Here is a 24,924-nt window from a genome sequence, read left to right as displayed (position 1 = left end):
TTTACTAATATTTCTTGTTGCAGTTCTTCCCTCAGCTTACTTTAAGCACTAGCAATTTCATCCTGTAAGCAAAAACAAATTGCACAAAGCCCAAAACTAAGAGTACTTAAAACTAAGCACCGGTATGCAGTAAACGAATAATTTTACAACATCACTTCTATAAAATTTGCACTCTGGCTGCAAGAGCATCCCAACTTCTTCTGTTAGCTAACCAGGTAAACCTGCTGGCAACTTTTTACCCTGCACATTTACTGGCAGCAATTTCGCTTGTTAATGAAATTTGCATTTTGCTACGTGCGACACACCAAAAAAAAGGAGCTAACTTTCCGGCTAGCTTTTCGGTGATGTGCTATAAATTAGAAAATCAAGCATTTTATGCTAATGCCAACGCCCACACATAGCTGATTCAGACAACACGGCCAACCACCCAACCACCCACACCACCCAAACCACCCAACCACCCACTTCCACCGCCAGCGAAACAACAACTTGAGTTTGACAAGTTTTTGCCACTTTGCATTTTAGCCATTTCGATTTTCTTCACTCTTCCGCTCCAGTCTACTCCAATTTTTGTGCAACTTCAGCTGGGCCAATGTTCGGCAACTATTGAAGCAAATAAAATTACTCATACGCTACGTATTCAATTTTGATAAAGACTACCAAAACGATTGGGCAACGCATTGTGAAAGCAAAGGGAATCGCTGAAAGAGGGAACGCGCGGAGGAAGATGGAGAAAACTAAGCTGATTACCGAGAAGGAAAATGAAATGAAAACTCGTCGAAATAAATTTCATTGCTGCCTCAAGTGTGCGGCGGGGAAAACCCGGAGGGCAAAAGTAAGAGATTCCGCCGACGGTGACGCAGATAAGTGAGGGGTGGTGCGGTGCAAATCCACATTGATTTCTTTATTGCACTTTTATTTGATTGTGCTCGCATGAAATTACGCATACGCCATGTTGAGACAAGGCAAACTCTCATCAACGTTATCGGCGGTCGGCATCCGGGAAGAAGCGAATCCGTATCCGAATCCGAATCCGTACAGTTGCCACCGGCAACAACAATCAGGCAACACTTACCAGCGACAGATAGAGACACGCTCGTAAAAATGTGGCCATAGAGAAAGTTCTGGGGGCATACACTGAAAATATTTTTAGTATTTTCCATTTTGGGAAATCCCCACGAGAAGGAAATCATTTTGTTTTTCTATAAGTCTACTCAAATTCGCTTTAATATTTCTCATTACTGCTTTCTCTGTATTTTATAATAAAGAAGTTATATTTTCTTGTGTAAAGTGGATTATTAAATTCTCAAGAAATCTTTCAGTTTTTATTATAATGAAAACACCACATTTTCTTGAAATAAATCTGACAAGTATCTCCATTTTTCTCTAACTGCACAGACTAAATGTCTAAAACGTAAATGTGTCACGTAAATGGAGCGTAAATTTCAATAAAAATCATTTCAATTCCGTTGAAGCCCGAAAAGTGCCGTAACTGCTTGCCGCTCTCCTTAGCCTTTAACTATCCTTTGCCACATAGAACCGTTAAGGATGCCCTGCCCCTCTTTTTCTACCTCCCACCCACCTTTCCCACACCACTATCAATTACCACGTACCCGGGTAAAGTGGCTCGAGCCCGGGGTAAAAAACTGTAAGCATTATGTCCTTCCGCTCAGGGGAAATTGAATTTTTTTAACGTTTCACTCCCCGGTTTTTATGTGGCACTCACCTGGGCTTGCGATGCAGCATCTCGGCCAGCGTGGGATTGTCCCTTGCCACATCGGGGGCATTGTCCACAATCACATGCGAGTACTCGTCGCTGAGCAGGTGTTTTTGTAGATCCGCATAGCGATCGTGCGGCGTGGGCTTCCGTGTGGAAATGGCGCCTCCCATTCCAGGACCCGCAGCTCCTGCAGAGGCGCCACCTGCCGCATCCTGGCCACTGGTCGCCCCGCCGCTCTGACTCGCCGCCGCCTGCGTGGAGGCCTCCTTGGAGCCCGAGGAGTTGCTGGGGATAAAAGCGAAAGAGAAACGGTGAGTAAGTGTGTTAAAAGAAGCTGCGCAGAAGTGAGTTTAAGGGAAACCAACAACAACAACAAGAAAAAAATGCCATAATTAGCGGAGACCCCAAAGCCGGCGGCACTTGACAATGGTCCGGGCGGAGCTCTCGTTGCTAATTGCAACTGCCAAGTGGCCGAAAGCCTCCTCTACACCCATCCCAGCCCCACCGGCTTTTACCGTGAGCCATCGAGCTGAACTGAAGAAGCCTTGGCAGCTAAGTGCCCCTGGCCAGGCTCCCAAAGACACGCACTTGCAGCCTGCAGGCAAACTGAAACTTTGTCAGCCCCGACTTTCAGTTGCGTTTATCTAAGACGAACACACGTGGCACTCTTCACTTGACTGCAATAAACTGAAATTGCAAGTACTTCAGGGGACCCAACCACATGCCACATAAGACGGCACACTGGCAGACAGTCCCATAAATATTAAAACCCCATTCTGATGGCAAGAGAATGATAGATGAATTATGAAACCAGTGTTTTCAGGGAGATACAGAATGCACATTGAAACCACAGCTTAGGAGTATTTTATTTTAAGCTATTTATTTTATTTTGAATTATTTTTTATTGTCCTCACTATTTACCCAACTTGAACCACTGTGCTTGTGCTGGTAATCAGCAGCCGTTTAGACAGCGCCTTCTTCAGACAAAAAGAGTGCATCCATTTTGCTAGCCTTGACTCTTAAAAGCGCTTGGAGAAATGCTCGAGTTATAAAAGCCTGGTCCACCGAGCAGCCAGCTCGTTAGCATATGTATCCCGGATGGCCCGGAATTATAGCATATATATGTAGATAAATGTGTCAGTGGTGTGACCATTAAGCCGAATGACACAACCGGCTGGCAACGAGCACTCGTGTGTGCAGTCTGCACGGAGATCACATCATTAGGCCAGAATCTCCAAATTTGAGCATTTCGCAAATTGTCATTTTCTGAAGTCGTTTTTATTTTTTAATTGTGGCACAAGTTTTTGGAGCGAAAGTCCTTTCTGGCTGTCTGCACCTTGTCTTATCCGTCAGGCAGACAGACAGGTGTGCACATGTGGCCCAGAGAATGCAAAACTTTTTCAATTAACAGTTGCCAGCCAACAGGCAGCGTCTGGGCCAAGACAGCAGATAGGCGGCCAACACACACACACACACTCGCACACACACACACTGATACACCGAGAGCAGAATGGTAAGATGCCGAGAAGCTGTCAACATTCCCCGGGGTGGGATGAGATATTATCTGGCGCCAAAGCCGCTTTCCACGGCAACCCGAAGGCATATTAAGAATTTTCCACCGTAACGAGCCTGGTCGGATTTCTCGCGTTTTATTGGCAGCCGCATAATGCCACTTTATGTGCTAATAAGTATTTAAATCCGCACCCGAAACCCCTCCTTGTGCTCCTCTTTCAGTGCACCCACTTGGGGCAAGGGTGCTCTGCTCTCGCTTTGTTCGGTTATTTACGGGGCTCGTTCAAAATTGATTCCGCCACACAGACAATATGGCTGTGAATATAATGGCACTGGCATGGAATAGAAACGCGTTTCGGCTGCACTGATCGATGTGGCGTGCACTTAATTACACTTCCGCGAAACTTTGCTCATTAAAGTGTCACGTGCCGTGCGTAACACTGGCCACATAAGCCGGCCATGTGCTGTGGTTAATTAACCAGTCAACTGCAACTGTAATGGCAATAGACGGTCCTGCAAAACAATTGCAGCAACATCGCCCCAGCCGCAGGATCATAGGTGAAAGTTTATGCAAGTCGAAAGCGATGACAGGGCCGCGGGATAATGGATGTGTTTCAGGGAGTCCTAATTGGATTTCGGTGCGGTACTATCGTTTGACACATTGTAAATTCAATCATGTCCAGATAGCGGAAAGCTGGAACTTGTTGGGAAGTTAGTATCGGGGTTGCCATTTCAGACTACCCGGAAAAAGTACTACATACTTTGCATTATATTTAAACGATCAATAGGTTTCAGTTGACCCTATTTACCATTTAAAAGAAATATATTTTACTTAAGCTTAACTCGATTTTAAAGAACCCCACAATCTCCGCCATCTGCAACCAGTTTAATTAAAAGGGTTAAGCAACTGCTTGGCAGCATGAAAACAAGGAAAATAAAGATTGATAACAACCGAAAAACGAGAATCATCACTGAAAATGAATTTTTGCCTGCGCAGCTTGGACGGCGAACACCATTTGCAGCATTGCCAAGTTGCTGCCTCGGTTTTCAGTTTTTAATGAAATAATTAAAAAATTATAAGGCAAGCGGCAGCGAGGAGACAAGACAGGAAATCAGGACCGAAGACGGGCGACGAGGGGCAAACATTTGATGCTTAAATAGAATTTATTACGCTTCACAGCCGCGTTGCACGACTCAGTGCATGGAGGCATCATAATTTTGCATTTGCCATGGCGCATAAGTAGATAGCAGGGAGTTCGAAGCTCCTGGGTTTCTTGGCTTGGACGGGTTGGGAAGTGGAGAGCTATTTTCCCTGAGACGCAGCAAATGCGAAGGAGCGGTTTCCGAAGGCATTCATTTTACGGGCTGGTGGCAGGCGGCTTATGAATTAATTAAATATTTACTGGCTAAACATTGGCGTTTTATGTTGCAGGGGACTGGGGAATCGGGGAATCGGGGTTGGGGATCCAGCCGAAGCACTCGGGATGCGATGCGAACCGGAGTCGTTTGCTGCACCTGAGAGGAAGTCCTGGGACCTGGAAGGATGGTCTTAACAGTTTCCCTTGCGCCTTGCTGCGTCATTTTGATGTTTTATTACTCGACTTCCGCCAGCCGCAGCAAAATGGCGGACGACAGCACCACCCCCTGTTTTTCCCCCCCCACTTTCGCCCACTTTCGCTCGCTTTCCACCCACTTCCCCACCCACCGCACGCAACACAAAAAGCGGCGTACGGAAAAAAATGAAGTGTTCAAAGGTAAAGCGAGTCGGCCCCGTTCGTCTGTACATATTCTCCTTGGCCGAGGCATTAACATGGCTACCGTGCTTGTTACTCCTTCTTGTAGTTACCAAGAAGTTCGCCCGGGTCCGGGTTTATGTTTTGTAGCAAATTACGTTTTAATGCCGGGGCCAACCAAGTTTTATTGCAACTTTTGTTGCATTTCAGCTAAATTGAATTATGTACCCTGCCGTGTTCGGTCGCCTTGGGGGGTTCGCTCTTCTCTTCACGGTGTTCGCGGTGTTCTCGTTGTTTGCCGGAGTCAATGGCCCGACCCCGTTTGCGATTTGTGCATAATTTTTAATCCCCTGGAATGGCCAGCGGTGGCCCGGTTGCCCTGGTCAGAGTTGGAATACTAAATTTCAACGCGCTGCCTTTTCCTCCTTGGGGGCTCCCAACCAAAAAGGGGAAAAAGGTTCCTAAATACCGAGGGGTTTATGGTTATTCTGAAGTTTCCAGTTAGTAAACGGCATGATTTAAAGATTGTAGTCATATTTTTAAAAGCTGAATAAAATTATTAAATTGCAATCACCTAAACCCTTTTTTTTAAACTTTAACATACATTCAATGAAAATAAACAAGTTATTTAAATATAATCTAATAGTATCTTTTACTCTAGATTTGTAATACATTTTTTATTTCAAATTTTTTATGTAACATGCTTTCACTTGCATATTAATCCCAACCAATTCGCACAGACTGATTTCCCCTCCAAATTATCCCCCGCAAATGCATCATTATTTTAATGAGGGTCAGTGTATATTACAATACTCCCCCGAACTAAATCGAACCGAATCGAACCGGCGAGGTTCCCGCTGATTAATTAGGAGAATGGAGCAGTAGAGGGCTTAGATTTCGCTCAAAATCCCACTCGGAATGCGGACTCACCTCTTTTGCAGGAATTTGCGCTTGAACTCGTGCAGCATTCCACCGCCAGCGCCACCGGTGGCATCATAGTCGTTGCTGCCGAGGCGGATCTTCTGGTGCTGCTGCTGCAGCAGGTGGCGGTTGACCACCCCGAAGTCCATTTGCACATCGACGATGAGCAGGAGGGTGAGCAGGACGAGGGTGGCGCCCAGACTGATGACCAGGCGCTCCTTCAGCTTCATAGTACGCAGGACGGCCATGATGGGATTTGTGTTGCAACTGTCGGTGGCACCAGCAATTGCTTTTTGATTGTCGGGTTGCTGGGTAGCTGGTGCGGCAGTCGCTTGGTTTTTCCTGTTGGTCGATCCAAAGCTGCGCAGCCTGGTCAGCCAGCCAATATTCCTCGCACCAGAAGTTGAGCTATCGTTTTTGGTGGTGGTGCTGTAGGTGCTGGTGGCAACCTCCGGAGTTTGCGGAGCGGTGCGGGTGGTGCGCACAATACGGCGCCTGATCACAACGCGGCGTCGTGGTGCCGCCGCCTCCGCCTCCTCCTCGTCCTCCGGTTGCGAGTCTGGATAAAGCACTCGATCCGGGGGCAGCTCCTCCTGCTCCGCTGAGGGCTCAGCTTCAACTGGAGCGCTCCCGCCGACGGGCCCTTCGTGGCTCCCCCTCGGCCAATTGGCTACGCCTATTTGTTCAGCTGATAAATGGCCAGCGTATTGGCTATCATAAACGTCGATATCAGTGCTGAGTTGTTGTTGTTGTTGTTGTTGTTGTTGCTGGTGCTGCTGCTGCAGTTGCAATTGCTGGCGATATCGAAATCGCTGCAGGCGCTCTGCCAGCGGCGTCGACTGAGTTGCCGCTGCCGCCGCCGGTCGATAGCTGCAAAAAAAAAGGGAAAAGAAAAATTTCATTAAAAAAATCCAATGAAAAATTCAAGGGGGTTGGTTAGTGCTCGTGATAGGCAATCAAAATTCAATTAAGTTTTCATGACTTGAAGGGCCTGGAAATGAATACAAAGCGGTCGCAAAACAAATCCCAGTAAATCCTTTCCGCAAACAAAACTAAAACCCCAAGGCATATACATACAAATTATAAAACCTATTTACATATTTAATTGATAATTTCAAAGAATTTATGTGACTTTCATTAAGTTAGATTGCCAGAATTAAACTTATTCTTTCATCGAGAAATCATGAAAGTTTATAAAATTCTCTTTAAGATAAAATTTCAATTATGAACAAATAGCAGATCATTTTAGCACTGCCAATTTCGAATGATATCATAAATTGATTTTGCATTAAAAATGTTTATCTTTTCCATTTGCAATGCATAAATTGCTATCTTTCGTGCTCTGCCCATGTTGATAGTATTATTTTTGTGATAAGCTATTAGTATTTATTTTTCAATTGGCTGACTCTTTTCACTCGCTCAACATTCCCCAGTTGCGGACGATTCCCGACCATAACGAGCTTCAAAAAATATGAACCGTTGTCCATTTTGTAGTTCGTATTTTGTGTCTGGTTATTCATAAAGCGGCGTCGGCAGCGGCGTCACGGCATCCGCCATGTTGACTGGCACCGGAAATGCGACAGCAGCCATTTTTTTTTTTCCACCGGCCACCACTGTTATCGCCGCTCCAGCGTGTTGTTGCTATTGCTGTTTTGCTGGTGCCATCAAGTTGCCTGTTGTAGCTCTATTTTATTGTCTCCACTTTTATTGTTCATGTTTTTGCTGGCCCACGTAGCATAGCATGAAGCATATTTTGCAGGCAGCTCGTTGCGAGTTCGAGTCGGGAATTTGAATTGTAACTGCAACAGGAAGAGCTGCTCGGTGCCAGGATCTGGAATAGGGCCTGCAAAGTGGCCGTTGTCTGTTTGGACGGGTGGCAAGTTAACGAAGCTTGTTGCTGCCCCACTCTGCCCACATGCAAAGTCAACACGGCCGCTCGACGACCGAAAATTGTGGGCAAAATGTTGAATTGCCCCGGGCAACGAATGCCGTAACTACATTAAATGTGACCAAAGTAAAGGAGATTGCACCTACACTTAGAATAACACGCAACCCTATTCGATTATAAAAATCAACACTTCTAGAAGCTATAACTCCGACAATTGTTATCCCATATCAAAATATGTTACCTCTAAATGCTTGTGAGCGAATTCTGACCGAACCAAGATAAAATATTTTAATTTGGTGATGGTCCAATTTGCGGCTCCTGTTCACGACAGGTTTTTCCTAATTTTTCATGAATAGCGGTAGGAGACCCAAATCTGTACTTCCAAAAGCCCTAACTCTGGCAATTGTTATCCGATCTTAAAGTGGCATACCTTTTAAAATTTGTAATAGAATTCCTGAACGAAATACGTTAAAATTTTTCAATATGGTGGGGATCGAATTTTTGAACTCCTAATCGTGTCAGATTTTATCAAATTTATCATGAATTCCAATAGAACCACTACTTTACCATTTTCAGCTATATTGTGAAAAAGTTTGTCTGTTTGCTTTAAAGATATTGTAGGCTTAACGGCAAACATTTTGTTGAGTGCATTTCTTTATGATCTGGAAATTGAATGCAAACCCTCTGATTGACGGGCCTACCGATATGCTGCTGACGTAACTCGGCTCACAAATTAAACGTCAAAATCGTAGGCAAAAAGGCTGATTACAAGCGTAGCTGATAGGAATAAAATGACAGAGGCGGCACTAAATTGGCAAACAAAGGGCGGAAAGGCCGAAAATGGCTGAGAAGGAGCGGCCACCGCCACCGCCGTCAATCAAATCACATATCATGCCAATTTTCTATGCAGGTTCCTCCCTACAACCCCTTTTTGGCAGAACGAAACTCTGGCAATTGCTCATATCCATGACGAGATGATTTGACAGTCGCAGGATGGGCGGTCCCCGAAAAGGGGGCGTGGCCAAGGGGTTAAGGCCAGACAAAAAAGAGGTTGGAATGTGGGCGGTGGGGGGTGTTGGGTACATAAAGTACGTGTACAAGGAACTCGACTGAAGAGACTTTGCCTGGCAACACAATGGGGCATCTCTCGCCGTCATCAACGTTGGCAACATCAATGGGCAGTCAAATGCAAAGCACATACGTAATCCAGTGGGGTTCGGGAAATTGTGGGTGGTGTTGGCATGGTGGGGTGGTGAAATGGGGGGCCAGGCGTCATCCACACGAGCTTTGCGCTATCACGAGCCGGTGAGGACGATAAGCGCTGTGGCAGTGACATGGCAAGTGCGCGAAGGGCGAGCGCAGTTAACAGCAATTGCTGTCGTCGCACTTTGTTGTTGCTTGATAAAACTGCTGCGTTGCATTAAATTAAACTCATGCGGTGTATTTAAACGCCGCATCGTCGAGGGTCTGGAGTCAACTAAGAGACGGGGCATTATAGCAACATAGCAACATCGGCAACACCAAGAACAACACCAAGAGCAACATCAACGGCGACGGCATCGTTTTAATGCAATTGCTGACAGCAGCAACAACAGCGCCAGTGAGTGACAGCAATTTCCTTTCCAATTTGCGCTTTGTTTTTATTAATCAGACATATAGCCAGAGCAACAAAAAACAATGGAAAAAAAGTAAAGAAAGCGAAATGAGGCGAGATGTACTTAAATGAGCTTGGGGGCAATAAAGTGCAAAACAATTTAGAGTGCAAAGAGTTGAGTGTTGAGAGCAAGGAAATATTAATATTCCGTCTGGTTAATCATTCAACTTCAAAAGGCTCTCATGCGAAAATTCTGTGAGAAATAATACTTTCCATATAAAACACTTTGTTATCCAACAAAAGTAATCTTTTCCCTTGCATTACTTTGACCAGTGAAGTGGAAAACAGACGTATATATTATAATTTTATAACTCATTACTATGTGATCTCATCAATGCCTTTTACAAAGCTTTATTGTTCTGCCCCCTAAAATCATTTCTAATCCAAATGGGAGCACTCTGAATCAAACTGGGTTATCGCAACCAGTTATCGATGCAATGCACCCGGCAATAAATCAAACTCCCTTTCAATCAAACTTGACAAATGCCTTTCCGCTACCTTTCTCCAGCTCAATTAGCTTTCGCTGGTCAACGAACTGCATTCTGTGGACTCACTCTCGCTACTTATAATATTTTTTGTTGTGCCGCACTTGAATTGGAGCCGTGAGACCCCCACTTCCACATTGTTTATTCCCCTTTTCCCCCGCAACGCTTGGCTCTGCATGATTGCGTCGAGGCCCTTGTAATTGTGTTGTTAACAAATGCAATGCGTAACCCGCTTGCAACTCAGCTCGATTCGTATCGAATCGAATCGAATCGAGTCGGCGATTGTGCAACAGCTTGAAATGACACGCTCGATGCATTTACCCTGCTGGCCCGCGTGACCTGGTGATTGCCACGCATCGGTGGCAATCGAGAATTCCGGTGGCCGGGACTCGATTGCGATTCCTATTGGCATTCCTATTCCGATTCCGCTGACAAAAGCCCCGACTTATTGATCGATTTGTTGCCACACTATTAGAGCGGTTTGCACTTGAGCTGCTTACAACTGTTGCCAGTGCGACTTTATCGACCCAATCGAGAGCGGGCAATCAATCGCGTTCGCGGTGCCATTCGATATGCAAATGATGGCCAAACTGTTGCCGCCATTGGTTGTTGCCAATTCGGTCGCATCAAATCGAATCGAATCCCATCGAATCGAATCGCATCGAGGGTGTCAAGGTTAGTTTGGCTTACACGTTTGGCTCATTTACATGACTCCATCCGACCGTCCAACAACCATTCGCTAAACTCCAGCAAATTGCTCGGGATGCACGGGGGTGTGGGTGGGTGTGTGGAAAATGGGAAATAGAAAAGCTAAACGCAGTTTTAGGTTAGTTGCCGTTGCCTTTCTGGATTTTCCTTTGCCGCGCTTGTCCGCTTTTGGCTCTTTGTCAATTTACCTTTGGCTGTGCAAACTTTCGCGCTGCTCCGGCTCCAAGTCCAAATCCCATCGGTCGTCTCGGGAAAATCCTCCTTCTTGCAGGTGCCACTGCTTTTCCTGCTGCTGCTGCTGCTGCTGGTGATTCAATGGCAGCGATTTCTCAGCAGATTTGCCCCAGGTCATTTCATTACCAAAGTCAACAAAAGTGTCCTGCTGCTCATGGTTCTCATGGTTCTGCTGCAGTTGCAGCTGTAGCTGTAGCTGCTGTAGTTGTAGCTGCTCGTTGCTGTTAATAAAATTTTCCAGATGGCTCGTCGAGCTCCAGTTTTTGTGCTCCGCCGGATTCCGGCTCCGGCTCCGGCTCCGGCTCATTGCCAATTCAAATGCACTCTGATGCCAGCCATTGTGCGATGTCCTGGGAATTACCGTTGCCGGAGAACAGGGACTCGAGCCGTTCTCGTTATTGTCCTGGCCATTGTATTGTCTCACTGCCGATTGATTCGCAGTCATTGGCAATTGATTTATGCCCGTGGCGTAATCATCGAAGCTATTCGAACTGGGCAGGCCCATCTGGTGCGGCCCAGCAATCCCAGCCATCCCATCATCATCATCGTTGTTCTGGCCAAATCTCTGGAGCGAGAAGCTGCTCTGGCTGCGACTCCTTTGACGGCGCGCCTCCTTCTTTTTGGCCAACTCACCGGGCGTGGGGGCAAAGAGATTCCGGATGCTGGCATTACGCTGCCTCAGATCCACTTCGCTGCCGCCCGACTTAACCTGCTTTGATGGGGAGGAGAGACGCGTAATTGTAAATGGAAAGCTCTTGCCCAATTTCGTATCTCATGCTCAAGCAGGGCAGCAATTTTTCTGGTTAGTAGAATCGAACAAAGGGGGGCGGGAACGCAGAACAATTGTTATCTTACGGATAGTGCCAAACCAACAATAATTTAAGCCATCAACGCAACTCAACTCAACTCAACTCAAGTAAAAACCAAACTCGGTTCGGTTTAGTTCGGTTTGAAGGGAGGGAGAAAATGCAGAGGACAATGCTCGGTCAACTCGGCGCCCTTTCATAATCGGATGAAAACATTTGTGGAGTGCTACTTACACTCGTCCTCGAGGCAAGTGACATTGAATGAGGCGGACTCGAGGAGGCCAACTAGGAGATCCTTCCTCCTTCCGAAGAGAAGGGTCATCAAGTGGATGTGGAGCGTTTGCTCTGCCGATTTTTCCTCGCTTTTCCTTACGGCGAGTTTCTCAAAGCTATTCGATGGTGGGGGTGTTCGGGTGTTCGGGGTCTGTGTGTGTTTTTGAAGTGCAGGAAAACCCACAAAGAGAGATAGAGAGAGCGAGAACGGAGAGCATGAAAATTTCAAAAACGTTAGACAGATTAGCATAAGCGGATAATTCCGGAAAAACACAGCAATGGCAAGGACAACAACAGAAGCGGAGAGGCAGAAAAACCGTTTCAAATCCAAAGAGAAACGGACAGCATGTGTGAAACGTTTAAGTGCTGATGTTCAGCGGGGGGGTTAAAGCCGGAAAATTGGGTGGGGAAACTAAGCCCAAAACGAAAGCTTTCTTCGGCATTTCTTCCAGCTGAGTGGCGACTCAAAAAAAGAAATGCACAAGGAAAATCCGGCAATAACTTGGAGCACAGATATTTCGTGTTTGCCAAATACCAACAGCAGTCACAGATGGAAATGCGTGGAAATCTTGCTTTCAAACGATTTGCAAATGTGTTGGCTGAACATTTTTCTATTTCCGCTTAGTTTAAAACAAACTAGGCGGATCATCAATGTCACTGAAAGTTGATCTTGGAAAAAGAGCAGGATTGTGTGCTAAATAAATAATGAATTTAAAGAGCAATTCAAAAGTTGGCTTTGGCCTTATGGGAAATGAAATTCCTTTGGCAATGAAAAGGAAAATATTTTTCGAGCTTCTTGTGTTTAAATTTTAGTTATTCTTTGAGTACACTTTGATTATTTTTCGAATGCAAATGCGTTTTTAATCAATTTTTATAGATTTTGACCTAGTGAACTCTGTGTGTTCAAATATAGCGCACCACAAGCAGGATCTTTAATGATGAATGCTGCCAAACATGCACTCTGGATTCTTTGCCACTCTGTCCATGGGGAAAATCCATGCCCTGGGAAAATCGTTTTCCCTCAGCTCGCTTTCCCGCATCTTGTCTCTTTTTACTCGCTCCTTGGCATTGACATTTTTCAGCTGCAAGACAGGAATACTTTCCATTTTTTTTCCCCTGCAGCTTGTGTGTGGTTTTTCAGCCAAAATAATCAAAAGTGGTTGGGGACTCAGGCACACACACACACACTCACTCACTCACTCACGAAAGGAGAAGATTCCTATCCGATGCAGCGTTACATCTGTTTTGTTTGTCCTGAGAAAGGACGAGAAAGGACGATGGGGGGAAGCCCACAAAAAATTGCATGTCAAGTGAAATTACTTGTTTGCCAAAGAGAAACGGGTTAGGAATAGGGAACGGAATGGAATGGATGCGAAGGATACGGCTTGGGATGACAACTGCAACTCACGTTTACTCACGCACTGGCACACACATCAACACACACACACACACACTAACGTAGACATGTGTGCGTGTGGGTAACAACAATACGTCCTGTGTGAGTCCTGGCTGAGACTTTGATATATACCCAGACGACACTTCGATCTGCCGGGATATGCGGCTAAGCACGATAAATTGAGATGAATGTCTGGCATGCAGCTAAGTCTCTACAGCTATCTGTCCATATATCTATCTATCTATCTATCTATCTATTCGTCTATATATCCATCCGGGCAGCTTAATGCAAGTCATCTTATGCTCTCCGCACTTGACACATTCCGGGGAAAGTGCATTTGCCTGTTGGCTGTCTATCTTTCTCTCACTTCTGGCCAAAAGATTTTTTCAAGTACCCTGTACCCGAAGATAACAAGAGTATTATCTTTTCTATTGTTTTAGTGTACTTTACTTTAATTATGTACAAAAGTCTATTCATATTTGTTTGATTTTGTGGCTAAATAATATATAAGATTTTCTGCGATTTCTAAGATACCTGATTACAGGGTATTTGCTTGCCTTAAATCTTTATCATTCTTGTATTAACGCACTGGCGTCTAGACGAATCATCCCGCAAGCGAGGGTGGCAGCTATAAATATTCGAAAATGTATTCCACTACATATGGGCCATAAAAATCCACTCCCGACGATTTTAACTTTTATTTCCATCCGCAATCCCGTCGAGAACGGCGCCTTCGACTCGCCGGGTTGGAGCTATTAAAATGCGACACGCATTGGGATTGGGCCTGCGATGGCAATGCATGGCATTGCATTGCATAATTTAAGGCGTGCGGGAGTGAGCCGGAAAGTTGGCATAAAATATTCATTTAAAATGCAGCACGCAACACTTTCGAATGACGCATTGCTAACCCAACCACCCACCCACTGCACTGCACCACCACCCAATGCACTGCACCACCCACGCATTTAATTGCGGGCGTTGCAAATGCAAATGTCAGGGGGACGTCGGCATTTGCATGCCGATGACAGAACTCCACTGGATGTCTGCTGGTCATCCAACGGTGAAAGCAAATCCTAATCCCACGCAGCGCTCGACTGGGAAACGAAGTGACAAACTGACAAAATGACTGACTGTCCGCATGACAGACTGACAGACTTGACACGTGCTCGTGTGTTTTGTTTCGGAGGCGTAACAACTCAAACTGGCAAAACAATAAACTAATAACAAGAACTTACCCAATTCAAGCGGCCCGCCGGAATCCTGGCACATTCATCAGCTGTAAAATAGGGTAAAAACATTTTGATTAGCATTCGGGATTGATAAACGAGCGTTTATTATAGAACGACATCAAATGGGAAAATGGCAAATGGAAATTGAATCGCTTTGCATAATCAATGCTGCGAGCAGTAAATGAAATGTTAACCGAAGACAACGTAGCTATCAGGCTCGAATTAGATTGAAAGACAACAGTGAGCAGCGGAGCGAATTTTAATTAAATGGCCTTTCCGCAGACGTGAAATCAAAGTCCTTGCGGATCATTAGCCTTCGCTCGGGACAAAGCTATTGATTGTATCATCTGCCGACATGACGTAGCTGCCAAAGCCCAAAGGCCCCAGATAATGCACAAAGGTTGTAGGCGAAACAAAAGCATGCTCAGATGGAAACGATACGATGACGTTGCAGCTGACGGCACAATAATAAGCCGTACATTAACACACATCGCGATTTAAGAGGAAAACCAAGTAAGGCACCGCATCCCTCGCAGACATCGACATCGACATCGACATCGATTGCAGTTCGATCCATTAAAATTATACGCAATTATCCAATTCACTCAACTGTTGCATCGTCGTTGTCATGATTGCCTTGGCTATCATCCCCGGCATTACTTGTGTTTTTCCTTTTACTACACTCAAGATGAACAATGCATTTATGTCTAGCTTCCATAAAGGAATTAAAAAATAATAATCATTTGTGATAAGCATAAAAAAAACAGAAAAAAATGGTTGAAAAATATACATTAAATGGAGGTATAATATAACTCATATTTAATTTGTATATGATATGTTAAATTTTCTTCTCCGGTTTCAAGAAAGAAAAAATTACTCTTTATAATGCAACTGATATTTGGTTTAAATGTATGATCTGATAATATTTTTCAGTGCATAAAACACAAAAGAAAATATTATGGCTTGGAGGGCTTGGCTATACAGCCAGCCATTTAGTTAGGCAGGCCGAAACTCACGTTTTCCAGAGATTATGAGGCCCAAGCCGCAGTCTCTCGAGTGCCGCACGTTTTGCAATGGGAAAACTCAGGCAACGCCAGTAGGAAAAACTAGAAAAACAAAAACCGAAAAAGGGAAATTTTCACGGTGCTCACGTAATTGAATTGCAGTCGGCTAAATTGGCATTTATTATAATAAAAGCAAATATGCAATTTCGCTTTTTACTGGCTGGAAAATAAATATAGCCAATCTAAGCAGCCGGGCCGAAAGAGACTACAAATGCCATGGGCAGAAATAAGTGGGACGAATAGGAAACTTATTAAATAATAGAGAAGTCCTTAAAAACCCACTGGTGCGCACAAAGAAAGCTCTCCAGTTCTCAAGTTCAGTTCTTTAATGCCATAAACTAAATTGCAACTCGGTTTAAGCACATTCTCGACTGACCCAAATTGCTGGTTTATTTATATTTATTCGTTCTATTCTGCTGGACTTGCCCGCAAATCAACCGCAAAGAAATTCAATTTAAATAAATTATTTTACAATATCAAACCGCAGTACAAAAAAAAAAATCAAACCGTCAGGTGAGCACCGAGATATTAATATGGTGAGTACAAAGCTGCGAGGCCATTGGAAATGAGCAAATTAATCGCATGAATATTTTAAAACTGCCGTAGAAATGTACGCCAAAACGCAACCAAAGCCGGATCTTTGTGAAAAATAATTAATTCACATATTAATATTAGTTTGCTATATTTATAAGTATCTCCGGCTATTGTTCAAATTTAATTTCATTATGGAGCAGTGACTCATTTAATAGGATTTGCATTGGCTTCGCCGTTTTGGTTTATATAATTAAATTCCCATTATGGCCGCACAAAGAAGATAAATCGCTTCATGATCATTCTAAGCGATAATATCGAAATTAAACTTAATCTGCTTTTCCTCTTTTTCCGCATTAGTCATCCCTCTGTCTATTTTCCAGCTGAATTTCTACCATTCAATTTGTAATTTTCTAATTATGTGGTTGAACATTTTGGTGTATTGAAAGCAATTACGCTAAATAATTGCACATTCCTGTTGCGTGTATTTGCGAGTGGCAGACAACGTCACCCAGAACTCTCCCATTTTCCGATTCCTGTTCCTTACCAAGTTAGTCTCTTATATGCTTTTTTGCATACCCTGTTTTCTTTTGAATGTATAAATGCAGAATAATATTTTCTGGGAAATACAAGATTACGTTTTGCTTTAAATAACAAATTTCCTTTGCAATGTATTTTCTTTATCGGCTTATAAATTCTTCCACATTCATGAGTAATCTAAGTTTTATTTAATTTAGTATGATGCATATTTTTATATAATTCTTTTCTTCTACAAAGCTCTTTTGCTCTTCAAAACTCTGGCAAGCATAAAATCTGATTTGAGCACTAATTTGTCCAATTCAACTTTAAGCTAAATTCACTTTTCAGAAAGTAGGCAACTTTTTTAAAAATCGCTTTTATAAACTTATTTAATTGCAATTTGGCAGATAAAAACATAAGAGAAATCGTGGGTACGAACATTTGCATTTTATCTTCAGTTGAATCGTGCTTTTGCACTTTTTGAAGCGTATTTTGCTGTGGCATAGTCACAAACTAAACTCTTTGGCTTGCCTAATGACAACGTCGCCGGTTTGGAGCTCAGCCCTGGGGAAACATCTAAGCCAGCAGGAAGAGACGTTTTGGGGAATATTGGGGGGTCTGTTGATGGGAAGCTCCAAATCAGTTTTTCACTGCGCCAAACAATTTCCGCATTTAATTACATTGATTATGCAGCCAAGGAGGGAATCTGGTCGTCAGTTGCCCGCCTCTCTGAATCCACTTATTCATTTTTTTTTCCTAGAAACTTTCGCTGCAACATTGAACTTGATTTTGCCACAAATTGCTGAGTTACTAGAGGGTGCTGGATGGGTGGATGAATGGTGCCGAAGCGTTTGCCCAACAAGCGTGTCATTGTTGTTGAATGCTTTTTGCGGTGACAACACTCAACACTTTCATGCTCTGTCAGTGCAGAAGGGAGCAAAAAAGGGGGACGTGGGCAACCATGTGGTTGTCAACACATTTCGGCTTGTTGCAAATCGTAATAATGCAGCGAACAATACGAACACAAAAACAAAAAAATTAAACAAAATCCATTAACTCATAATTTTCTGCTATGCTGAACACAATCCAGAACCCGCGCTCAGCCCGAAGTGTTCAGTTTGTTGTCGTTAAGCCAACATACTCGAACTCGCACAAACAAAAAACCCAATTGCGCGCAATTTTACGGCAGAGCGCATTTCGCCACCCACCCAACCGCCCAGCCACCACCCACTCACCCATCCAACCACCCAGCACCACCCATTCGCTGCTATGAAGAGGCACGTATCCGTGAAATATTGCGCAAACAACAACTGTTACAATAGTTACAGCACCAAACAGCTCATTGCACTAAGAAAAAATTAATCATTAATCATTTTAAAAAATACAAAGGGATTCCTAAAAGTGGAAAATCCATTTAGATTTATTTATATTTTTTAAGCGAACAACTGTTTTTAAATCCTGTTAACAGTTAAAATACAAGCCGAAAATTGGAGGAGGAAAATAATACTGTACTCCAAAGACGGAACTCGTTTGTAACCATAAAAATAAAAAAATAAAATTCACACGACGTCGTTGTCGTTGTCGTTGATTATGGGAAACACTCAAAACAAGTTTGATTGTTGTCGTTTGTTTATTTGTTTGTTGCCTGCCTTTGTTGTCATGGTTGTTGTCATTGTTGTGGCGGTAATTCACGTGTTGCATGTGACAGGCTTTGTTGCGGGGTATATCCAATATATGCTACACACACCAACGTTGTAATCAAAGTGGATCTATAAGCCAACGATATAAACGGTAGGGGCAATAAATCACTTACCAACTAAAGCTAACTTATTCTAGCCCCCGGGAAAAAAGGGGCTAAGCCCAAGTCCCATTTGCCATCATTAAAGCTGGAAATATATGCCCCTAATGGCTAATAGAAAATTCAATTATACGGACTGGAGTAGCTGACATTCCAGGAAAACACTTGATAGTAATCACACCACATAAGTGATTTAATCAATAAGCTACAAACTTTTAGCATAGTTTGTAATAAATAGGAAAAATAGAATTTCCGAAGAATACAAATTGCTATGCAGCTTAATGCTTTGTGAACATATACATATTTTTAGAACATAATGGGTATTTTCCGAGTTGAGTTGCCTTGATAAATGAGGAGCAACCGCTTATTTGCATAAAACCTCAACCTAATGTACACCTTGCGTTTTTTGTGTTTTTTTTCAAGGCGGCAGACACATTGAATTTGTTTGAATAACATTTTGTCTGCAGCTTTATGAACTGTAAATTGGTTGAATTATAAGCAATTATATTTAATGCCATTGGCAGCAACTCACACGATTCGCGCCGCCGTGGAACGCATTTTGCCAGACAATTTCATTAGCAGCAATTGCCGCTGGGTGTCTCTCTGTGTGTGTAAGTTTGTTTGAGTGTGTGTTTCAGTGTGTTTGTGTGTGCATAACCGCTTCATTTCCATTAGCAATACAATTTGATTAAGTTCCGAGTGCGACAGGGTCGCCGCAGAGCTCAAATTCAAGCCAGATTACAATAATTTCTTTATCAAGCCAAACAGCCAACGCACCGACACGCAACAATAATAACAATAACAGCACGAACCACCGAAGCCAGTAGCCAGAAGGCAGAAGGCAGAAGGTCGTTGCATGTCCAACAATGGGCCAAAGCCTTAATTTGGCAGGGAAATGAGAAGGGGAAAGCGGTAGGGGGCTAGGGGTCGGGGGTTCCCCCAGTTGGGTTCCTTGTGCATACGACGATGGAGCCGTGGACAATGACAACGAAACGGAAACTAGCGGAAATCATTAGAGTCTGCACAAATGACTTCAAGATACTTTTGCCCAGCCAGCCCCAAGCACTTTTTTCCTTGCCATTTGCACAGTGGGTCGAAAAAGCAGGAAGACCCAAATCAGAAGTGGGTAACTTTTTGACAGCACATACACACTGGGAGGAAACTATTTGGTAAAAGTGCCGGTCATCATGGCAATGTGCATATTTTCTTGAAAATATATACTTAAGCTTCTTTCAGGTCAAGGCTTTCACCATTTCTAAACCATTTCGACTAAATGGTTTCATTCTCAACAATTTCAAAATCCCCTAAAAGATTTTGCGTACAAATTCTTTATGGGTAAAGGTACTAACACACCTTGCAATAAAACAACAAAAATAAAATAGGGTTTTAAAGGTAAAATTGTTTCGGCGCAATGATAGGCAAATATCGCCTTTTATGCCTGGCCATAAAGATGCAATAAAATGATTTAATTGTAAATTGCTGCCAATTTGTGTTTTACAATGCAGTGAAACGAATATAAGCCAACAATTTGCTTATCAAAATTCGCAATTAAAATCAATGAGAGCATTAAAAAAAGTAGTTTTAATGTTATAAAAAGGTCATAAATGAACACGAATCAATTAAATTTGTTTTAGAAATTGGTTTGGAATGCAATAAAGCAAGTAGAAATTATAATGTCGGAAGGCATAAAAAACAAGTCAGTTTTTATAACAAAAATAAAGGTGTAATTTATTAGCAGCTCGTTAATGACAAATTTAATTGGGTGATGTAGAAAATTCTGCAAAACTAATTATTGACAAACAATATATTTTATGCGTAATAACAATAAATTTGTTCTCTGCTTCAGGTATTTTCCTAACAAAATAAATAAAAACTTTTTTTGGTACATCCATCCACAGTGCGATTCCTTGGCGTCCTCTATCTATAGCCTTTGTTCTGTGGGGATATGTATATGTAGTGTATTTTTTTTTGGCTTCTTTCTCGCCTGCCACAAAAGAGGGCAAGATGTGCCGGGGCAGATTGTAGTTTAGTTCTTGTTGTGATTCTGCTAGTTGCCAGCAGCTTGTGCCGGCATCTACTTAAATATCCGGTATCATTATTATAAAAATCAAGTTGGGAGCCAAGCGGACGCACTGGGCCAGGAAGCAATTAGGGCTGCATAGCATAATTGGTAGAATTTTTTGCAGCTTTAGCAACGGTCAAGTGAACAGGGAGCCGGGCCCCAATTAACAGAGATTAAAGGTGTGAAAAGCTTTGGCTTTTGTCTTGTGATTAGCCAAGAATATGGCTGCTAGATGGAGGAAAAGGAGCGAACACAACAAGCTAGCACACTTACGGGGAAAATATAGGAGGAAAAATGAAGGACCCTAAATAAAAATCAAGCTGCCGTCAACGGGGCGTATGCGCCACGTGCAAATGAGACGCTCAGGTGCCGTGTACCTGACCAGGGGGCGGTGGCAAGTAAATAAAAAGCAGATAAAAATCAAATTAACAGAACGAAGTGAAGAGAAACTGCGCTCAAGTAAATAAAACTGCCCCACTTGGTCGAGGCGAGGCCGATAAAAAATGCTTTTTTCCGCGCAACGCGAGATGCAGAGACCCAATTTATATATATTCCAGCATTTGTTATGGCTCCGCTCCTCGTTGGCTGATTGCAAATGAAATGAATTCGGCCACTGAAAGTTTAGCGAGAGACAGCAAGGACAGCGGATGCGTGGACGAATAAAAAAAAAAGAAGAGGGAATACAATTTAACAATGGGCCGCTGGGAGGACATTTACAAAAATACATTTAATGACTTTCGCGAGGCTGGGCTGATAAAAAGCCAGGCCCCAACCAACCAAAAAAAAAAAGGACCTCGAAATGAGCAAGGCCGAAAAAGTGTCCTTAATCTGCTTAAAAGCACAGCTCACAGCGCAATGGTGCCACCTATCAGGCAAACGAACGTGTGCCGCGAGCATCAAAATTAACGGCAAGAAATTTAAAATGTAATTGACAGCCCAACTGACAGCGGCAATGGCGATGGCGATGGGGATGGCTATGGCAATGGCAATGGCAACAAGGAGCGGCATCCGAGCCCCCGGCTCGATCAACAGCCGACGGGCAGTTATTAAAACACGCGCCGCCACGACACACACTGCGTATACGCAATGAAGCAATGAGGCAATGAGGAAACGGAAATGCAGCATTAAATGGAAATAAAACATGCTGGCAGGCAAAATGCGGGATGCGGCGCTTAAGGACACTTTGGCAGAGCGGATCGCTCGTTGTGGTTCGCTCGGCGTAATTGCTCTCAGCGGAGGGCTTAACGCCAGAACCACCCCCGCACCACCATCCGCACCACAATCCGCACCATCACCCGCACCGCCACCAATGTCCTTCGTCCTTGGTTCGGGGGTCCGTTTGTCAATGCTTTATTTGCGCTTATCGCAATCATTTCGCAGGCCGCTTCTCGCCCTGTTAATATGGCAATTTACATTTACATTATTTTTATTACGCCACCGCCACACATTCCACCGACAGAAATCCGTTAAAAATAAAGGACACATTTTTAAGCATAATCGTATACATATTCTGTCATAATCGAGTTGTGCACTTGTCATGCCACTCGACAGTCGGCCCACAGCAATCGCGGTTATCGCATTTAATTGCTGTCCCAAAACGAAAAAGTTAAATATTTTAAATGGCCAACAAATGCCAGGAGCTCCTACTGCTGATGCTTTCGGTGATGCTGATGCTTCGGGGTCCATGGCAATTAGAAGCAATTGCTACTCTGCCAGCTGGCAAGCTGGAAGCCAGCAACTAGCGACTGGCAACTACCAACTGCAAACTGGATACTGGAAACTGGCAACTGCTGACTGCCAGTGGCTGCAATTTCACTTATTTCACGTGCAACCGTGCAACTTGCCAACCGACGAACGTCGACGACGGGCGACGTCAACGATGACTGCCGCTGCCACTGCACTTGGCTCCCAAATAGCAGCCCTCTACCACTAAACGCTGACGTCTCCTCCGGTGAAAGGTGAAGGGAAGGGAAGGGAAAGGGCAGGGAAGCAGCAGCAGAAGGGGGAACGGAAAAGGGGAGCGTTGCTGCAAATGGAATGCTGCATGTGGCAGAGGTAACAATAAACGTAAAACCCATGACTGCCAGTCGGCGGAAGCAGCGAGCCGGCAGCATGCGAAGATTTCACTTTCATGTTTAACTTGGACCAACACACTTGTGAAAACAGTCCGGCTTGCATAACTCCGAACTTCTCGAAAAGTTAAAAACAACAACTACTGGCTTATTTGTTAGCCCTTGTAAGTCAGCTTCAACAACAAGCTATCGGCATTTCTCGATTATAAACCGACGAAGATCGAATGATATCATTATAAATGCTAGCTTTTTGATGAAAGAAATTATTCTCCTTTAAATAAAGTTAAAGAAAAGGGAATGCCAGCTCTTTTATTTTGAAAAAGAAAATAGTATAATAAATAAGAAAACAATATACCTTTCTTGTATTCCCTTTAATTTAAAGTTAAACAAGCTTTACTGTAAGTACACAGATATCTTCGCACCATCTGTGTCTCCATCTTTTTGAGACTCTGCCTCGCACGTGCATTTGTAAATTTGTTTGGCCGAGGCAACAATGCGTCGGTGGCTCCTCTTCCACCTTTGGCGACACACTTTGAGTCTCGAATTACCCCCAGGCATGCGTGGCGTATTCGGTTGCTGTTTGACTGTTTTTCTCGCCCCCCCCCTTTTACCCTGGAAGGCAGGCATTATGTGACAAGGAAACGGAGGGGAAGGGAGGTGGGAAAGCGTTTGTCATAAGCAAGGGAAAGAAAACGGCGAAATAAAACAGGAAAAGTGGAGAGACCATGCAACGTTGTTAAAGAAAAGTGCAAGCGACACAGTGTGTCCACTTAAAGCAGGCAACAATGTGTGCCAACGATGGGAGCCTCATGACCAGGCTGCAACCAGCAGCTGCCTCAACGGCAACGGCAACTGCAACATCAGCGGCAGCATCAGTTGCCAACAATTTTGAGGCATTGCATAATAGCCTCCAGGGCACCGAGGAGTCCACGATCCACGAGAGATCGAGCGTGGGAGAAGCGCTTAATTATCCAAAAATGCAAAACAAAGTTGGGAAGAGCAAAAAGGTTCGTTGATATGCGATAACTTTTAATGGACCCATAAAGTTCCCTGATCGTCTCAATTGATACCTTCAAAAAAAAGGTGGAAAATTCTGTAAACAATGGTTTAAAGCATTACCGCATTTTATTTAAGGCCCCAGCATTACTAAAAAGTGAGAATCAAATGATTTATATTATTAGCTAACAAATGCTGCAAATTATAATTAAATACTGGTTTAATTAAATTTGTCCTTTCCTGACAATTTACAAATTACAAACAATAAACAAATGTACACACATTTTGATAAAAGTTGAATCAAAATCTGCATAGTTTCGTTAGCAATTTGTAAACCACAAGAATTGTGTACGTTTTAGTTTGAAACCCATCGCACGTTCGAAATCCGGAGCTGGCAAAGAGTTCATCGGAAAACCCAATGATAAGCAACATAATCAATAACTGAAGTAAACTTTTCGCACACTTTTCATGCCAGACTCCCTGCTGAATGGAACTGTATCGCTGGCCGGTAGGAAGAAACAAACCCAGAAGCCCAACAACCCAACAATCCAGCAACCCAGCAACGCAGCAACCAGGGAACCCAGCAACCCGGGAACCCGGCAACATGCTCATCCAGCGACCGGCAAACAAACAAACAAACAAGCAAACAACTGCAACTGCAATCAATTGCACCTTCTGCCGCATGAATGCGTGACTGAATAGCAGCACATATGCGATGGACTCATCGTCCGTGGGGTTAGCACTGTGTCCTTTCTCCTGGGATCCAAAACCACCTCCCCCTGCCCCCGCAGAACCCATCCCTACCCTTTGACCCCTCTTAGCTGACCAATGCGGTAACTGAAATAGCAGCATCCAGTTGGGTTTTATTTTTCACTCGCCGCACTCAATTTTTTGTGCAGCTGCAACTGCAATTCAAGTGCATTGCAATGCACGATTGAGTGACTCCGTTGCAGAGAGACCAAATATTTATTATATTTTAAATGTTTCATATTCGAAATTTGTGGTTCGTAGGGGGAGATTCAAAGAAATTGCAGATCTATGAATGCTTAAACTATATCCTAAATGTTTTATAAAATTAAACGTTTACGGCTCACATGTTGGATATTTCTTACTTACAAATTTGTTGATTTGAATTCTTAATTGCTCACTCTGCCTAGTAAAAATAAACCTGTTGAATAGTTGGTAGTAAAAACATAAGTTTACCTTTAAGTCTCCCCTTTAAATATTGTATTGTAAAGTATCCGAATTGAAACTTATTTTTTTTATGTGCAGGCGTTATAAAAAGAAAAGGGAAAGGAACGGTATAGGAAAAGGGGTGAAAGG

The 24,924-nt window shown here is 43.6% G+C and overlaps 1 protein-coding gene across 4 annotated transcripts in view; it reads right to left on the bottom strand.

The window, feature by feature from the left end:
- Nucleotides 1-24,924, bottom strand: part of LOC108091627 (extracellular serine/threonine protein CG31145) — a 64,819-nt gene that overhangs the window by 15,831 nt on the left and 24,064 nt on the right. For 2 of the 4 annotated variants that reach the window (XM_017190923.2, XM_017190926.2), the window contains exons 3-7: nucleotides 14,566-14,606; nucleotides 11,896-12,085; nucleotides 10,810-11,564; nucleotides 5,896-6,756; nucleotides 1,727-2,005 (exon numbers count right to left, since the gene is read on the bottom strand). In XM_017190923.2, coding sequence (XP_017046412.1) covers nucleotides 1,727-2,005; nucleotides 5,896-6,756; nucleotides 10,810-11,564; nucleotides 11,896-11,919 — 1,919 coding nt within the window. In that variant the 5' untranslated portion in view covers nucleotides 11,920-12,085; nucleotides 14,566-14,606. Of the gene's footprint in view, nucleotides 1-1,726; nucleotides 2,006-5,895; nucleotides 6,757-10,809; nucleotides 11,568-11,895; nucleotides 12,086-14,565; nucleotides 14,607-24,924 lie in introns of those variants that run through there. The other 2 variants (XM_017190922.2, XM_017190925.2) reach the window with 1 other exon arrangement.

This window comes from Drosophila ficusphila, unplaced genomic scaffold (assembly GCF_018152265.1).
Source record: "Drosophila ficusphila isolate 14025-0441.05 unplaced genomic scaffold, ASM1815226v1 contig_791, whole genome shotgun sequence".
Classification (NCBI taxonomy): domain Eukaryota; kingdom Metazoa; phylum Arthropoda; class Insecta; order Diptera; family Drosophilidae; genus Drosophila; species Drosophila ficusphila.
The sequence above is the reverse complement of the archived record's forward strand: the minus strand, read 5'-3'. Positions and strand labels throughout refer to the sequence as shown.